The sequence below is a fragment of the Phocoena phocoena genome, chromosome 1 (assembly GCF_963924675.1).
Source record: "Phocoena phocoena chromosome 1, mPhoPho1.1, whole genome shotgun sequence".
NCBI lineage: Eukaryota > Metazoa > Chordata > Mammalia > Artiodactyla > Phocoenidae > Phocoena > Phocoena phocoena.
The window spans coordinates 13,271,266-13,289,768 of NC_089219.1; the positions used below are offsets into that span (position 1 = coordinate 13,271,266).

The 18,503-nt window shown below is 54.9% G+C and overlaps 1 protein-coding gene across 5 annotated transcripts in view; it reads left to right on the forward strand.

The window, feature by feature from the left end:
• ARHGEF10L (Rho guanine nucleotide exchange factor 10 like) overlaps positions 1-18,208 on the forward strand; it is a 109,421-nt gene extending 91,213 nt beyond the window's left edge. For all 5 annotated transcript variants that reach the window (XM_065895797.1, XM_065895807.1, XM_065895816.1 and 2 more), the window contains 3 exons: positions 8,737-8,911; positions 16,304-16,426; positions 17,670-18,208. In XM_065895797.1, coding sequence (XP_065751869.1) covers positions 8,737-8,911; positions 16,304-16,426; positions 17,670-18,208 — 837 coding nt within the window. The remainder of the gene's footprint in view (positions 1-8,736; positions 8,912-16,303; positions 16,427-17,669) is intronic.
• Positions 18,209-18,503: the final 295 nt, after the last annotated feature.

The following is an 18,503-nucleotide window of genomic DNA, read 5'->3' on the forward strand; positions in this document are numbered from 1 at the left end:
TGTCACTCTTAGGGCAGAGACGTCATCCTTCCCTCTGTCCCTTCTAGGTTCCTGGGGTGGCCCTGAGCCAGGAGAGCCCAGCACCCGATTAAGTCTCTTGCTAGACAAGAATGGCCTCGCCCCCACTTTACAGATGAGTAAACTGAGACCCAGAAGTGTTAACTGACTTGCTGGTGAGAGGTAGAGGTGGATGCCACATCTTAAGCCTCCCCGCTAGAGGAGGTCCGATTCTGAAGGCAGAGTGTTAAGCTTTGGACGGAGCCGCACAAAGATGTCTGTCCATGGCTGAGAGGTCACATGTAGGCTTTGGAGTCCCATTAGGGTGACCAGCTGTCCCGTTTCGTCCAGACAAGGAGTTGGACTTCCAGTGCTACAACTGGGGTCTCTCTGGGCAAACTGGGACGAGTGGGTCACTCTAAGCTGGAATCCTGGCTTTCCCCCCATTTCCCAAGCACAGTGACTTTGTGAACGGCACTCAGCCTCTCAATTTGTTTTCTCAGCTGTAAAATGTTGGTAAGAATAAGATAGATAAGGGAAGGGAGTTGTGTCCTAATTGTCTTTAAAAGACTTCCTCTGCCTGCCCAGTGCAGCGGCTTGGAGCATGACCTCTGGGTCTCAATCCTCAGCCTGTCCCCTGGCTGGCAGAGTGACCCCACGCCACTTTCTCGAAGCGTCGGCATCCTGCCTGTTAGGTGAGGATGGAAGGGTGGTGTCCTCATCCCAGGTTGCAGGGATACTAAGCGGAGCCAGAGCTGGCAAAGTGCTGGTGAGCGCTCCGTGGATGGTCTCTTGGCCCATGACCGGGCCTCCCAGGCCAGCTCATTGTGGTGACCGAGCAGCGAGTAGGAGGCAAGAGCCCCTTCACGCCCACACCCTGCTGGGGAGCTTGGCATGAAGGTGTCGGGGGCAAGCCTGGAGCTTGGAGTCCACAGGTCAGGCCCACACCCCAACTCTGCCCGTGTCTGGCGGGTCACCTGGACTCATCGTGTCCCCTTCTGAGCTCTTTCCCTCTTCTTTCGTGAAGGCCTCTGGGAAGATGAAATACCAGATGTGGTATGGCCTGGCACACAGTAGGTGCCCAGCGAGCCTGGCACACAGTAGGTGCCCAGTGAGCGGTAGCCTCCTGCCGTTTCCTTGGCAGCCCCTGACCCCCGAAGGCCCCAGCATCCCTTCCCGGCTCCGTGGCGTTATTGCAGCTCTAATGACTTTGAGTGCTGAGCTGCTCACGCCAGGAATTTATGGAAACCAGGCCCAGAAGCATCACCTGGAGGCACATAAATATTGTAAGACTGAGGCTGGGCTGTGTCAGCACTACTTGGGGTGGGATTACTCACCTGAGACCCTCTGAGCAAATGTCTGCCGCAGGGCTGCTGTGAGGCTGCTGGGAGAGGGCGAAGGGGACGGGGCTTCGTGGGCGGCTGCAGGACGCTGCCTTGTCCCTGCTCCCCAACCCGCTCCTGCCCACAGCCGCGTGCGTGGGGCGCTTACGGTGTGCTGGCCCCGTCCCATGAACTGCCCAGCTCCCCGTAAGGCAGGTTCTCCTTGTATCTCCATTGGCAGATGAGAGAGGAGACCCAGTGACCCTGCCAGAGATGAGCTGGGAGCCGGGAGTCAGGCCCGGGCCCTCCCCTCCAGCGACCAACCATTTTTTTTTTTTTTTTTGCGGTATGAGGGCCTCTCACTGTTGTGGCCTCTCCCGTTGCGGAGCACAGGCTCCGGACGCGCAGGCTCAGCGGCCATGGCTCACGGGCCCAGCCGCTTTGCGGCATGTGGGATCTTCCCGGACCGGGGCACGAACCCGTGTCCCCTGCATCGGCAGGCGGACTCTCAACCACTGCGCCACCAGGGAAGCCCCAACCTTTTCTTTTGAAAAATAACTTTACTCCCCTGACTCCCAACTTTTTAATTTAAAATATTTCAAACTACAGGAGGTTGAAAGAATAGTACAATGAATGCACAAATTGTCTTCACCTAGTAAACCAACTGTTAACATTTTACCATAATTTTCTTCCCATATTATACATATACACACACACCTTTTGGGGCTAACTCACTTAAAAGCTAGTTGCAGACATCATTGCCCTTCATACGTAAATACTTCAGCTGGGCTCCCTTATATAACCTCAGTAGCATAACCGTGCCCATCAATCTACCGACCATGGGCCCGTTTTCCCAGTTGTCTTCAAAATATAGCTACTGCCCGTTGCCACCTCTGGCATCCAGCTGGGAACACATTTTGCATTTGGTTGTCATGTTTCTTTTGTCTCCTTTTAATCTAGAATAATTCCTCTCCTTTTTTTTTTTTTTTTTTTTTTTGGTCTCCATGATAGTGACTTTTTTGAGAGATCTAAGCCAGTGTCTTTTCATAGGTCCCACCAGCTGGAATTGCCCCATTGTTTCCTCCTGATGAGATTGGAGTATTTGGCCAGATTCGGTGCAGGAAGCCATGCCTTCCTATCGAATCCCTGGGGAGGCGGGAAATGCAGGCTGGTCCCATCCTTCATCACTTGGTTAAGGTGGGAGTCTGCCAGGTCTCTCCATCGTAAAGGTACCAGTTTTCCTTTGTAATTACTGTGGGGGATTCTTGGAAAATGGGAGAATATCCTGTTCCTCAGTGAATTTTCACTACGAACTTTATTTAAAGAGGAGTTTCCTCCCCTCCCACTTAACCCTCCTCCTTTATTGCTACTGCAAATTCAAAGAGTATTTTTAAAATCCAGTGTGCTGTCATCCAGGACCATTGTTATTACTTTTGATGTTCAAATTGTCTCCGATTTGCACACCAGGGGCCCCTTGGTGCTGGGTTCTGGGTCCTGTGGACACTTCCTCATCATTCTTGAGCACTTCCTTGCTTGTCTGCCTCTAGAGAAGCTCTAGGCTCATCTGGTACTTCCCCTGCTCTTATCAGCCATTTCTCCAGGGTTCCCTTTCGTGGGGAATGGTGTTTAGAAATCAAGAAGTGGTGTGCTCCCTGCTGCCGGGGTGTCATTGCTTCCAGACACTTTCAGTGGACAGAGCCAGGAGAAAAATCTCAAGTTCATACTGATACCTCTAATTCAAGTCCAAGGTCATAGAGCTCTACCCTAACTTCTCACTCTACACTTGACTCTTGCTGTTTACCCTGGTTCCCAATAATAACATCAGTGTACTTCAGTCACGCTGTGTAGTGTCAGAATCACTGTGCCTGTTCCATTACCACCACCAAGCTTACTAAGTAAAGTTCAGGATTTTTTCTGTGGATCTTTTTGTCCTTGAACAAGGACCAAGGTTGTGTAGTCAGAGTGCTGAGTTCCCAACCTACTTGAATGGATTCTTTTCTATGTGGGTGTGACCATGTTCCAATAAAACTAGATTCACCAAAACCAGCGGCAGGCTGGTGTAGCCTGAGGGCCATTGTGTGCACACCTCTTGTCCAGACTATCATCCTAACAGAGCAGCTCCTGGTGCAAGGTAAGCAGCCGGTAAATAGCCATGCCTGGACCATAGGGGCCGAGTGGGCAGGAAGTATCAGGCCTTCTGGGGCCCAGAGGAGGGTTGTGCAGGGGGGCAGGGGGCCTTCTTCAGGGACAGGGGGTAGAGGCCTCTTAGATGGTAAGGTGGTCCCCCCACTCCTGGGCCCCCCAGGCTGGCCAGGTTTTAGAGGAGGGGTCCAGAGGTGAGAATGGGGAGCCATGGCCTGGAATTGGGGTGCCAGGTGGGCAGTGTTTCACCTGATCCTGGTTGGGAGGAGAGGAGAGCTTGATAAGCTGATAGCCTCCGCGGCTCTGGGCAGGCAAACACCCCATGTTTGGAAAACAAAATGAGATGCATGCTTGTCAGCCCCGAACCCAGTGTCAGCCAGGGCTGGGCCTCACTGCCGCCTGCTCCCACCCAGGGGTGCTGTGCTCAGCTCCCTCCGCCCTCCTGGGGGACCCACAATGCCGGGGTGCCACCTACCCCTGCCCTGCGTGCCCAGGAGGCCCAGCCCCAGTGCCCCAGACCCGGCTTCCTCCAGCAGGCTCCTGGTGCTGGGAGGGGTCCTGGCAGCCCAGGAATAACTGAGGAGTGAGGGGTGGAGGCTGGAGCTGCCCCTGTTCACACCTATCCCTGCCCTCACCCCCACTCGCCTTACCATTGGACCTGGCAGCTTTGCACAGGCCTTGGGCAAAGCCCTTTGGGCCTGGAGACAGACGTGTTATGCCTCTGGAGAAATGAGCCAGGATGTCCACTGCTGACTTTTTTTTTTTTGCGGTACGCGGGCCTCTCACTGTTGTGGCCTCTCCCGTTGCGGAGCACAGACTCCGGACGCGCAGGCTCAGCGGCCATGGCTCACGGGCGCAGCCGCTCCGCGGCATGTGGGATCCTCCCGGACCGGGGCACGATCCCGTGTCCCCTGCATCGGCAGGCGGACTCTCTACCGCTGCGCCGCCAGGGAAGCCCTGAGTTCTCTTCTAATGAGAGTCTGGCGGCAGCACGCAGGTTCAGGTGCAGTTTTCCGTGGGCCCAGGTCTCTCGGTTGTAGTGCGGTTTGGCTTTTTCGGAGGCAGGAAATGCTTCTGACCTTCCTTCGGGAGCCGGGCAGGAGTCTGCTGCATGTGTGTGAGCCTGCGCACATCTTCCTGTTGGTATCTATGTGTCTGTGCTTTCATGTGCAAATACGTGCGTGCCGGTGTTTGGGAAAGTCTGCAGACGAGGCACGTTGGGTGCCCCTTCCATCCCGCTGCCCCATCCGTTCAGCCATCTGCTCGTTGACGGCGGGCGTTGCGGGACTGCGGATCCGGCCTCAGGGTCTCATCTGTGATGGGGGTTGGTGGTCCCTCGGCTGGACTCTCCCAGCAAGGCCCGCCTCGGGGGGGTGTCCTGTTGTAACCATGGGCTCGGCCTGGGTCTGAGCCTTTAGGAAAGCTGAATGCAGGCTGGTGCAGGAAGATAACCACCCCTCACCCCCAGCAGCGGTTTCTTTCCTTGAAGGAGAGCTTCTCTCCGGAAAGGAGCTGCCGGCCAGCACTGCCGGGGCAGTGGGCAGTAGACTGCGGAGCGAAAGGCCGGAGACTTGGACGTGCCCCCCCTTGCCCTGTGCTGCATAGACTGAGCCCGGCTTTGTGGAGGCTGTGAGGGGGCCGGTCCTCTCCCCACATCCCAGGGCTGCCTGGCTGAGCCTCCAGCGCCCGGGCCTTCACCGGGGCACGGGAGGGGAGCCAAGGAAGAAGCACCAGAGACAGCCCCCCGGGAGGCCCTAGTCTGAGCCCCCAGTCTGAGGGAGGAAATCGCTCCCTGCCCTCTGAGTGTGCCCGGCCTGATGGGCGACCCCCTCCTCACCACTGGAGCGCCCACTTTGAAGGAGATGAGGCACTCCTGCCCCAGAGGGAGCTGCAGCTTCTGCTCGAGGGGCCCCCCCATCAGGGGTGAGCTGCGTGCTGGGACCCTGCCTCCCAAGAGCAGCCCGGGGCCCTTCCTCTGGGGCCCTGCATTTTCCTGCCCCCCCAGCCCGTCCGTCAGGCCACCCCACCTGGACCGCAGAGCTCAGCCTGCAGGGACTGGCTCAGAAAAAGCCATTTCATCAGCCGTCTCACAGCCTTGCCCTCCACGGGGCCCCGTGTTCTCTTTTTTTTTTTTTTTTTTTAATTTATTTATTTTTGGCTGCGTTGGGTCTTCGTTGCTGTGCGCGGACTTTCCCCAGTTGTGGCGGGCGGGGTCTACTCTTCCTTGCGGTGTGCGGGCTTCTCACTGCGGTGGCTTCTCTTGTCGCGGAGCATGGGCTCTAGGTGCACGGGCTTCAGTAGTTGCAGCATATGGGCTCAGCAGTTGTGGCACGCGGACTCTAGAGCGCAGGCTCAGTAGTTGTGGCGCATGGGCTTAGTGGCTCCACGGCATGTGGGATCTTCCTAGACCAAGACTCGAACCCTTGTCCCCTGCATTGGCAGGCAGGTTCTTAACCACTGCACCACCAGGGAAGCCTGGGCCCCGTGTTCTGATCGGGAGTGAGCACTGAGTTCATTGGCTTGGCTCCCCATGGAGAGCCCCCTGCCCCAGCTTCTTTATCTCGGTGGGAAACCTCCAGTGATTTGAACGGGGATAGAGTTGGGGTTGAGCCGGGGCTGGTGTGACAGCGGCAAAAGAAACCGAGTCCTTTTATTGCCACTTGTCACTGGCTAAGCCCACGCAAGGCCCAGAATTCCAGCCCGCTACCACACAGCCCTCGAACTGAACTTCTTTCAAAGGTAAACCTGAACTTGTCACTTACCAGGCTCAGCCCCCTCCCGCACTTGAATACAATCTAAACTCTTCGCCGTGCACTTCAGGGCTGTGATCTGGCCCCTGACCCCCTCTCCCACCTCTCCCACCTCTGTCTTGCCACCGTGCTCCCCAACACTGACCACTTTTCTGTTTCTCAAACACGGCAAGTTCATTCCTGCCCCAGGGCTCTTGCACTTGCTGTACCCTTTGCCTGACATGCTCTCCCCTCCCCCCTCCCACATCCCAGATCTGATTCCTTCACATTTTTATTATCTCTGACAAATACTACCTCCTAGAGAGACTTTCTCTGGTCACCCAATCTTATTGGCACCCAGTATTTTTACCATTGGGAGTAATCTTTATTTGTTTTAACTGTGTGGGCCCCTTGTTTATCTTGTTCATCACTATATTCCCAGCACCTAGACCCACGCCAGGAATATCGTAGGGGCTCAAGAACATCTGTTGGATGAATGAGGCCATATTAGGAACTGGGTTTGTGCTAAGCTATCCCTCACCCAGGAGTCCCTATAACTCTCATGCCAACCTCCATCTACAAATGGGGAGACTGAGGCCCAGACCTGGGAAGTTATTGAGGAAATGAGGTTTAACCGCAGGCCTGATTCCACATTGATGTTCTGGCCAACACCTCCTGCTGTCCTGGGCTTCCACCCAAGATCTGCTCTTTATAGAAAAAGAAAAAAAAAAAAAAAAAAAAGGAAAATCAGACAATTGGAAAGGAGGAAAATCAGCAGGTACGGCCCTGGGATAATCCTCAGTGCGCAGGTTTCACCTCTCCTGCCCCTTCCCCTCCCCCAGTGTTGAATGTGGGCTTTTGCTTTTGTTTCTTTTTGCAATTACTGCTATAACATTCACATTCTTCTACGTTCATCACACAGTCTCTGTAAACATGACGTTGAATAGATGTAGGACAGTCCACCGGGTGGGTGCACCAGAGTTACCTGACTGTCCCCAGTGCTTGGGCCTCTATCTAGCCTGGTGCGCTGGGGTTGTCGATGCTTAAGTAACAACTCAATGTCATGGCTGGAATTCAAGCATCCATCCATTCGCTCTTTGACCAGATTTCACTGTGCAGTGGGCCCTATGCTGAACAGGGAGGGTGTTGACGGGCCTGGACCGGTGTGGGAGGCAGCCGAGCAGGGCCAGAGTGGAGTAGATGTTGTCAGGCTGGAATGTGGCAGGCAGAAGAAGTGGCCGGTGCAACGGTGGCTGGAGTGGGCTTCACGGTTGAGGATGGTGAAAAGCTTTTCCCAGGAGGGCAGTGGGTGGTGCACACTGCAGACAGGCCATCTCGAGGGCAGAGGCGTGGTCGCATAGTGCGTCCTGAGCACCCTCCAGGCCCGGGCTCTGGTTGGCCTGGAGCATAGGGAGCCTGCCAGGAGAGGTGGGAGTTGGGGCAGAGCTGAGGCCTGGAAAGCCCAGCTAAGGAACTTAGACTTTCTCTGGCAGTAGATGGGAAGCCTGATGTTTATCTCCTCTCTTTGTAAGAGTTTTTTTTTTTTTTTCTTAAATTAATTAATGAATTAATTTTTGGCTGTGTTGGGTCTTCGTTGCTGTGCACAGGCTTCTCTAGTTGCGGTGAGCGGGGGCCACTCTTCGTTGCTGTGTGCGGGCTTCTCATCGTGGTGGCTTCTCTTGTTGTGGAGCATGGGCTCTAGGCGCGCGGGCGTTAGTAGTTGTGGTTCATGGGCTCTAGAGCGCAGGCTCAGTAGTTGTGGCACACGGGCTTAGTTGCTATGCACCACGTGGGATCTTCCCGGACCAGGGCTCAAACCCGTGTCTCCCTGCATTGGCAGGTGGATTCTTAACCACTGTGTCACCAGGGAAGCCCTTTTTTATTAAAGATCAAAATTTTATTTAAAACTGTAAAGAAAAAATCAAATAGCACATAATGGTTTATCTGGAAAGGCCCTTCCTACTCCCCGTCTCCAGTCCTGCTTCCTGGAAGAAAATACTTTCACCTGTTCTGTTTTTAATCCACCGGGCACTTTTCTTGTGACTCAGTTGTGTGCTCCACTGTTTCTGGGTTTATCAGTTTTTGGACATAATGTCTTGCCTCCCTGCAGTGAAGATGAGGGTTTGGCTCACACCACCCACCTGCCTTCCCCGAGAGTTCTGTTCTGTTGGTGCCTTCAGACCTTTAGATTATATACGTAAGCTGTCACTTCCTCTTCCGTAGACTTGCAGCTCTGTCTTTCCCTTGCATCAGCGTCATGGTAGAGCCTGGTGTGCGCTTGTCTTCCCTTGCTCCACGTTCGGTGCTGTCACGTGGGTAGCTTGAGATGGGCCATGTTAGAAGTATTTACACCACGGGAATCAGCAGACACAACACACCAGGATTCCCCCCTCCCGTTGTTAAAATGTTTACCGACACAGCACTGCCGGGCTTCTGAGGTTTCTTCCCTCTGACTTGGGTTCAGGCAGAGGCCGGGTTAGCTTGGCTCCCAGAGGCCTCGCTGGCCGGCCCCGCCCAGCACTGACAGCCCTCCCTCTGTACCGCAGCAAAGCTTCGAGGCACACCAGGACGCGGCCGTGAGTGTGACACACATGGTAAAGGCGGGCAGCGGCGTCTGGATGGCCTTCTCCTCCGGCTCCTCCATCCGCCTCTTTCACACGGAGACGCTGGAGCATCTGCAGGAGATCAACATCGCCACCAGGACCACCTTCCTGCTGCCAGGTGAGGCTGCTGCTGGGCCGTCGTGCCCTGCTGTCCTGGGGCTGTGAAGGGAGGGAGGGAGCAGACATCCGGGAAGCAGTTTCCACGGCCAGCCCAGCCCATCTCATTAACCCTTGAGGCAGCCTTTCGTCAGCCTTGAAAACTGGGCCTACCAGAGGGGAAGCAGTGGGCTCAGGATTCGAACCCAGGCCTGTCCTTCCAAAGCCCTTCTGGCTGTCATCACAGCACAGCAGACGGGGGCTCGTGGGAAGTCAGGCTCTGAGCTTAGGGGACTCCCCCAAGTCAGGCGGCCGCTAAAAAGCCACGCTGGGCAGGAAGCCAGGCTCATCTATACCTCCCGCTCCTCAGGTTGACCAAAAACCCAGTTCTGCCTCAAATCACCTTCAGAATAAGGCTAAGGGAAAGAGAGAAGGTCAACTAAGGGTCTCTTTCCTTAGAGGTTTCTATTTTTATTTTTTTTATTATTATTTTTTGAGGTACGCGGGCCTGTCACCGCTGTGGCCTCTCCCGCTGCGGAGCACAGGCTCCGGACGCGCAGGCTCAGCGGCCACGGCTCACGGGCCCAGCCACTCCGTGGCTCATGGTATCTTCCTGGACCGGGGCACATATCCGTGTCCCCTGCATCAGCAGGCGGACTCTCAACCACTGCGCCACCAGGGAAGCTCTCCTTAGAGGTTTTTAAAGAAAGGCAATTGTCCCCCTTAGTTTGCCTTCAGGTTTGGGGCAAGGGGAGGGTGAAGACCTTGGACATCATCCCCTTGGGGCCCGTGCTTCCTCCTGCAGAGCTGTTTGTGAGACCCACGGAGAGGATTAAGATCTGAGCTCACCTAGCACCCCCGCTGCCACCCGGCATCTGCTGAGGCTTCCGTAGAATCGGCTCCAGGCATCTCCCATACTGTCTGCTGCCCCAGTTGCCGCCCAGATCCCTGTGGGCTGTGCTGGGAGCCAGGGCAGACATGTGCTCAGGGTCCATCCCTACCCCCAGCGGGCTTTAGAGCAGCCCTCAGGGCTTGCCCTGACCCGGGGCTGGTCTGGGAGGGTGTGGGGACTGTCCTGTTCAAGCTCAGCCGACTGGGCTGGGTGCAGCAGCTGGGGGCACCGAAGGGCCCCAGGGCCAGGGAAACAGAGAGGCGTGGCAGGCTGAACCTGGAGCTGATTGTGAGAGGGGCTCGGCAGATGGGCCATGGCAGAGGCTGGAAGCGGCCAAGGGGGTGGAGTGGGGGCTGGTTACTAACAACAAGATCAACAACAACAGCAATAGTACCTCGTGGCTGCCAGCCTGCCAGGAGCCCTACAGTGAGCTAGGTCCCAAGGGCTTTACGTACAGGAGCTCACTGTCCCCATTTTACAGATGCAGAGACTGAGGTTTGTTCATCAGGGTAAAGTGGCCAGAGGCAGGACAGGGAGTCACATGAGGTCGGACTCAGTTCAGAGTCCCGCTGGGCGTAACAGGGGAAGAGATGTTTTCAGAGGTGGCCAGAGTCCTGGCTTGGCCACTGTCGGGTCTTGGCAGGTCTCTTTGCTTCCTGGAGCCTCTGGTCCCTCTGTGGGATGGAGAGTGGTTCCTGGCTCAGGATAAATGGCGTCAGGCATGGGAAAACGCCTTGCCTAGGTCTGGGGCATCCATGAGGAGAATAAACGGCTTCCTAACCTGCTCCTGGGGTCTGGGGTAGGGGCTTGGGAGACCTATGTTATGGGTCCTTCCTCGCTCCCTCTCTCCCTCACTCCCTTCCTTCCTTTTTTTAGCTTTAGTTTCATTGTCTTTCATAGTATTTATATATGAGGTAAATCTATTTTAACTACAATAAAAGTTTCTCAGTATCACAGAAATATTTCCACATTTATGCCGATAGCTAAGTTATTTCAAGCTAGTGGAACAGTGGAAGAAATAGATAATCTTATGGGCCTTTTGCATCTTCTCAGTCTATCTGTGGGGATGGTGGAGAGTAGAGAAAGAATCAAGTTGATCACGCAGTCAGAGGCAGGCTTTGTGGACAGAGCCACTGCAGGTGGAAGCCCAGCAGGCTCCCGCTGCACAACTCCGACCCCACTGTGGGTTTAAGATGCATTTTCACGTCCACTGTCTTGACTTGTTCTTTGCAGTTACCCTTAAAGAAGAAAGGACATTGGCTTTCATGAGCAGGTAAACGGAGGCTCAGGAGGTTAAATAACTGGCCTCAGGTCACTCCGCTGAGGGGCCAGAGCCAGGACCCGAATCACAGCTCTCTCACTGGGTGGCCTCCCCCTTCCCGGGCCTCCGTTTCCCCATCTGTACAGCGAGGGCTGGAGATCTGAGTCGGAGCTCGTAGGGCAGACCAGAGCCCGGAGTTAGACAGGCCCTGCTGGGATCCTGGCTCTGCCGCCTTCCAGCTCTGTGACCGGAAGCAAGTGGGGAGCCTCTCCCACCTTTCGTCCCCGCCTTTCAGGGCAGGTGTGGGCCTTACCTGAGGTGGTGAGGACAGCGCCCCACGGTCCCCGGCTCCAGTGCGTGATGGTATCGTCCACCATCATTATCTTCATGGCAGTCCCTGCCCCTCATTGCACTGGTCCCCTTCGGCCGTGCATCACCCCCCAACCCTCCAGTCAGGGCCCCTCCCACCACATCGGCACAGACAGAAGCCACCTGTCCGCTTGCCCGACCTCCCGGAGCTGGGCCCTGGACACGTCAGAGTGGAGGCTGAGCTTCCTGCGTTCAGGGCTTCCCAAAGGTCCCGAGGAGTTACTGTCCTGGGCCTCCTTCCCCCAGGCCTGACCTTTCCTAACACTGGGGAGCCCGGGCCCCTGCTGGCCGGGACACCGTGAGCCCAAGAGGAGCCAGCCCCGGGTGGAGGGGGGCATCAAATCCACCCTACACTGTGCCCCGGCAGAAGAAAAGAGCAGGATTCTTAAATTCTTTATTAGAGATATTTTAAAAAGGCTTTTAGGTATTTTTTTCTTCCCCCATCCCACCAAATGAAATAATTGTGTAATTACTGATAAATTTGTTCCTCCTCTAAGTGCGGATATGTTTTAAGGGCATGTTAAAAATTCATCACGCTTCCTTTCCCCGACCCCTTTCCTCCACTCGCGTCCCCAACTGGAATTAATGCATTTTTGAACCTAAACTCCCTCCTCCTCTTAACTAGACAGATCATTAATAAAATGTTCTCTGGGAGCCTGAGCTTTTTAAAGTTGTATATCTCCAGATAGATGGCTTGGGTGAGTTGAACGCTGCTGCATTAAGTCTCTGTGATAAAATATTTATCCACCATTAGACTTTCTTTTTTCCTTTCGTTCTGTTTGTGAAGGGCCTTGTTCTTTTCCTCGAGGCAGAGTGGGAGGAGGAAGGGCCTCGGCATGAGGTCTGCAGATGAAGTCATTTCTCCATTCCGCCATCTCATTTGGTTTCTCGCTGCCTTCCTTTTGTTTGCCAGGTTTCTGCAGTCCAGTGGGGGCCGAGGGGAGGCAGGGGCATCAGGAAATGGTCTCCTGCTGGTCCTGAGGCCTCAGGGGCCCTGGAAAAGGAGGGGAGGCGTGTGAGATGGAACATTTGCCACTGCTCCCTCTCTTGGCTTTTATTATTTTTGTGGGTTTCTGGCTCTGATGGAGCTGATCCCAAGAGACTAGGTCCTTTTAATAATCACAAATATTGTCCTAATAGCCTCCATTTTTTGATTATATATTATGGGCCAAGAGCTGTGCTCCACTGTGTGTATATATTATAGTGTGTGTATAGACATATATATTTATATACATACTCCCTGTGTATATATACATATATAATATTGCTAATAATCATAAAATCGAGCAAGGGACGTTTGTAATACTCATTGAACAACGAGAGACAGTGGCTTGTTGATTCACGCAGCTGGTAAGTGACAGCAACACCTGTGTCCTTACTCACTTCTCTGCTTTCATTCATTCATTCTCTCATTCACTCATTTACTCACAGGTCCTTTTAAAAAATATTTATTGAGGTACAGTTGATTTACAATATAAGTTTCCGGTGTACAACAGTGATTCACAATTTTTAAAGGTTATACCCCATTTATAGTTGCTATGACATATTGGCTATATTCCGTGTGTCGTACGATAGATCCTTGTAGCATATTTATTTTATATCTGGTAGCTAGTACCTTCTAATCCCCTTCCTCTGTCCTGCCCCACCCCCGGTCCCTCTCCTTACTGGAAACCACTAGTTTGTTCTCCAGATCTGAACTCACAGGTCCTTTTCGAGTGTCTACCGTGAACCAGGGTATTCGGCCAGGAGCTAGGGAATCAACTTTGAGACACAGATAAGCTGCTGCCCTCAGGAAGCTTACATTTGGGAAGGCAAACAGTAAATGAGCAAAGGGAGAAATAGAGGAATTACAGACCTTGAGCAGAGCCAAGAAGAGAAGATAGGTGGTGACGTGAGAGCCTCCTGCACTTTCTGATTTCACGAGGGCTAGAATCACCCGCGGCTGGACTGTCCTCTGAGGCTGTCCTAGTGGTTGGGAGCCTACACTCTCTGAATTGATGAGGATGTGGGGAAGAGTCCCAGCTCCCCCAAACCCAGATACTGTTTGTGAAATAGCCCCTGACAAACTGGCTTTTTTCCCACTGTGGCTTCCATTTCCACATTGAATCAACACTATGAATAAGACTCGCTGAGTTTGCATCATGTCGCCAGACTCCTATATCCCGCTGCCTGCTGACAGCTCCACTTGGGTATCTAATGTGCGTCTCAAACGACATCCGGTATTGAACTTGGACTCCTGCTCCAAGCCTGCTCCTCCTTGGTCTCGGTCCACAGCACTGCCATGCACCCAGCTGCTTGAGACAAAAAACTCTGAACTGTCCTTGATTCCTCTCCCCTCCCCACTCCCCGTCAGTCTGTCAGCAGGTCTGTCTCTAACCTGTTGGTTTCTCACCATCTCCCTGCCACCACCGTGTCTCAGATGCCACCATCCCTGCCTTGCTGGTCTCCTTGCTCCCCCCATCACCCTAGTCCTCCGTCTCATTGCAGCTAACATGCTCCTCTAAAATCCAGGTGCATCACCCCCCTGCTTAGACCTGCCAGTGGCACCTCATCACGCTCGGAATGAACAGTCAAAGCCCTAGCCCTGGCCCATCCACTCTTCTGACCCTCCCCCCGTTGTCTCGCAGAGCCCTCATCCCCAAGCTGCACTGGCTCAGTCCTCCACAGACTGCGAGCTCATCTCGTCACAGGGCCTTTGCACGTGCCGCCTCCAGGGCTTTCGCTTGGGCCTTGGCTTGGCTGCCGCCTCCTTGTCATTGGATGCAGCCTCCCCATCCCCCCAGGAAACAGAGTAAGGCACAAAACCCTGGCATCCTCCCACCCGCTCTCTGCCTCACTGCCCCGTTTCACTCCTCTGCCTGGTAGCTATATTCCTTGTTTCTGTTTTCTTTTCCTCTTTCCCCTCCCAGGGCTGCATCAGTACAGTAGCTACCATTAAAATTAAAATTAAAAGAAATTACAAACTCAGCCCGTCAGTCCCAATAGCCACATTTCAAGTGTCAGTAGCCATATGTGGCTAATGGTTACCAAACTGGACAGTGTGGTAGAGAGCCTTTCCATTATTGTAGAAAGTTCTAGAACGTTTGCTCCTTAGGAGCAGAACTTTGTGTGCGTGGTTCCCCCTGTGCCTCCAGCACCAAGTGCAGCGTCCTGCACACAGTAGGTCCTGGGGATGTGCTGGGGGGCCGAGTGAATGGACGGGTGATGGTATAGACCAGTGTGTTAGGAAATGCTGTGTGAACCCCAAGACAGTAACCTTCCTTCTGGGGTGACCATGGAGCCACACCATTCTGCTCTGAGACCCTGCTCTGCAGAGGAAGCCCATACACCTACAGGTATGGAACTCAAGTAATTTGCTCGAGTAGACAGGCAGTGAAAGCATCAGGCTGTGAGAAGCGGCAGAGGCCTGAGCTCTGCTCCTCCCCACTCCCCACCCCGCACTCACCAGCTGGGTGACCTCTTTGGACCTTAATATCCTTGTCTGGAAAATGAGCACGGCATCCGGGTCTTGCGTACCTCTCGGCTGTTGCAAGGCTGATGTCAGGCTAGGGCAGGTATACGAAGTGCTTTGGAAACTGCAAAGCAGTATTTCTCAAAGTGTGGTCCCGGGCCCAGCAGCATCGGTATCACCTGGGAACTTGCTGGAAATGCAGTTTGGGGGCTCACCTCTGGGGTTTGCCCCTCAGTTATCAGCCCTCCTGGTGGTGCTGATGCATGCCCAGCTTGAGAACCCCCTGTTCTAAGCATCACTTCACGTCATGGCATGACTTTGAATTTGAGGAGAGAATAATCCTGTCCTTGGGCAGAAGGATTCAGGCCAGAAGTGAGACGGCCCTTTGGAGGGGCAGGAGCGGGCTCCCAGCCCCTCCTTCATGCCCATTCCCGTTGACCGGAATTGTTAGCAATGGAACAGCAGCGAGGATGGCAGACGGCCCCTACCTGTGAGTGCCATGTACCAGCCACTGGATTATGTGATTTACAATCATTGGCTCATTTACTCCTCAGGACAAGGCTTTGAAATATCATCATTGTCGCCTTTTGCAAGCGAGGGAACCATGCCACAGACAGGTTTTGTTTCTGGCCCCGGGACATGGAGCCAGGAAGTAGCAGAGCTGGGGTTTGAACCCAGCGCCTGGCCCCGCAGCTGTGCTCGCAGTCACCATGCTGTGCATCCCGTACTGTGCTTCCTCCCTGTGAAGAGCAGGGGGACCCGCCTTCCCTGCTATTGCTGTTCTCACTAAAAGGAGGAGACAGCCCCGGGGATAGCCGGATGAGAACTGATGTGGACTGGCGTCAGAAACATGCTAGCGCCTGACACTGAGTGCCCGTTTCACTGTTGGGACCAGGGGCTGCAGGGCACACTGCCCTCGCCAAAGGAAGGGCCCGTGTGGGCAAGATGTTAAGCCCGGGCTGGAAACCAAGGGGCTGCAACAGACTGCCAACTCACCTGAACCCCTCCCCATGCATCCCGTCTGCACCATCTGCTTCACCCTCAAACCCCCACTTTCCCAGGCCTCCCTTCACGCCCCAGCTGGCCAGCTGTGTCCCTGGCACGGGCGGCCCTTAGTGCACACCTTGTGCCAAGATAAGCCAGCCATGCTCACATGGGCCGGTACCGTGGCCTTCCCTCATAGCATCCTCAAGGCAGCCCCGCTTTACAGAGGAGGAAACTGAGGCTGCGTCGGGGGAGCCCTCAGCTGGGGGACCCAGGGGCCAGACCCCAGCCGGGTTAGCCTCCCAAGCCCCAGATCTTAATCACAACCCTGTCTAGCTTCTTGCTTATCTCAGGAGAGGAGCCCAGACTGTGCCATTTTCTCACCTGCCGTGGCGCCCATCCACTGCCCGCCCCCCCCAAGAGGATGTACCGCTCATGCTGACTTCTCCCTCTGCAGGCCAGAAGCACCTGTGTGTCACCAGCCTCCTCATCTGCCAGGGTCTGCTCTGGGTGGGCACTGACCAGGGTGTCATTGTCCTGCTGCCTGTGCCGCGGCTGGAAGGCATCCCTAAGATCACAGGTGAGGCTCTGGGAGCCAGTCCCGCAGGGCCCGGGGAGTCAGCTACCTACGGCCAGGGAAGGGTGGATCTTGTGCCCAGGTGTTTGCGCTCTCTTCTGATACGGGGGTGGGGGTCCATTCTCTAACGTCCTCTGTCATCGCAGGTGGCACTGTGGCTCAGTGGATTTAAATCACCTTGGCCTTGCAGTCTCCTGAGTCTTCTTTCTGAGTCTCAGTTACCTAACCTAGCAATGGACACAGTAGGCATATTGGCCAGATGGTCTGGGGATTGGCTGAGACAACTAATGGTAGAGGATCTGCTGGGCCCCTTCTGCCCCCTCCCCACAGCAGCTTCAAAGTGTCCAGGCTCCAGTGGTAGAAATCTGAGGGCTCCTGGGGCTGGAGATCCATGTGCAGCTGTGTTTGCATGGATTAGAGGGAGGGCTGCCCTGACTGTGGCACTGGGGTCCAGGATCAGGGAAGACCCCAGAGCTCTGGGCCCCTCTCTGCCTCTGTCCTGAGGGTGATGACGAAGTGGCCTCTTTCAGCTGCTGCCGGAGGGCAGGGCTGAGTGCAGTGGGAGGGAGAAGTCCTGAGGGAGACCAGCCCCAGGTGGAGCTCAAACCTCTCTGCCAAAGAAGACTCTCTTCCTAAATTGTAAGATTTCCCATTTTCGTGATTTTATCACATAGGTCAATTTGGTCCTGGGGTTGCAGGGATGCATTGGACAGAGACCCTGCCCCCAAATGCTGAGAGTCTGGTAGGGGCAGCTTGTAGTCAGGGTAGCAGGTGCTATGATGGCAGGTGTCCTGGAATCTGTAGGGCATAGAGACAGGAGTGATCATTTCTTCATGGCTGAAGGCAAGAAGGGTGCCCTGTGGAGGAGCTGAGCTGGGCTTCAAGGCTGAGCTGTAGAGTTAGGTGGATGGGAAAGGCTCTCTAGGCAGAGGCAATGGCTTGGGCAAAAGCACAGAGATGTGAGGATGGCTCAGGCAGGGAGCTGCGGGTGCTTTCACACCGAGGTTCCCCATGTGGTTTATAAAGTCATTCGTGTTCCCCTGCTCCAGTTCTCCAAAGAAAGTAACCCTGGAGCATTGAGAGCCCTCCCCCAGACCCATGGCCTTCTGGGAAGATAACAACGTAGATTGCAGTAACCAAAAAAAAACAAAAAAACAAAAACAAAACCCAGAAATTCTCCAAGAGACCTGTTGGGTCTTTAAAACTCTGGGCCTTTGGGCCCCTTCTCTCTGCCCTCTTCCTGCAGGGAAAGGCATGGTCTCGCTCAACGGTCACTGTGGACCTGTAGCCTTTTTGGCCGTGGCCTCCAGCATCTTGGCCCCCGATATCCTGCGGAGTGACCAGGAGGAGGCCGAGGGGCCACAAGCCGAGGAGGACAAGCCAGACAGTCAGGCTCATGAGCCAGCACCCGTGCCTGCGAGCCACGTGGGCCGAGAGCTGATCCGCAAGAAGGGCATCCTTTTGCAGTACCGCCTGCGTTCTACCGCCCACCTCCCGGGCCCGCTGCTCTCTGTGCGGGATCCGGAGCCCACGGACGGCTCAGCCCTGGAGCACAGTGAGGAGGACGGCTCCATCTACGAAATGGCTGATGACCCCGACGTCTGGGTGCGCAGCCGGCCCTGTGCCCGTGACGCCCACCGCAAGGAGATCTGCTCGGTGGCTATCATCTCCGGAGGGCAGGGCTACCGCAACTTCGGCGGCGCCCCGGGCAGCAGTGGGAAACCAGCCCTGTGTGGGGAGACGGACAGCGCCCTCCTCATCTGGCAGGTGCCCTTGACGCTATAGCCCCCACTCAGGCCGCGCAGCTGCAGGCCTGGCCGCAGCCAAGCCAGGCTCTCGGCCTGCTGTGGACCCTCCCAGCGGTCCAGGGTCCCCAGGGAGCACTGGGTGGCAATGCCTTCCAGGGACCTGCATGGCGCCATGCGGACGGGCCTGGAACTCTGGTAACTACCTGAGCAGGGCAGAGGAAAACCTCTTCCTTTTTAAGAAAAAAAAGAAAAAAATTCAGAGTGTTTAGGAGAGTGGTTTGGGTTTGGGGAGAGGGAGGACACCTCTGGAGAAGATGGCCTTCTTTTTAAAA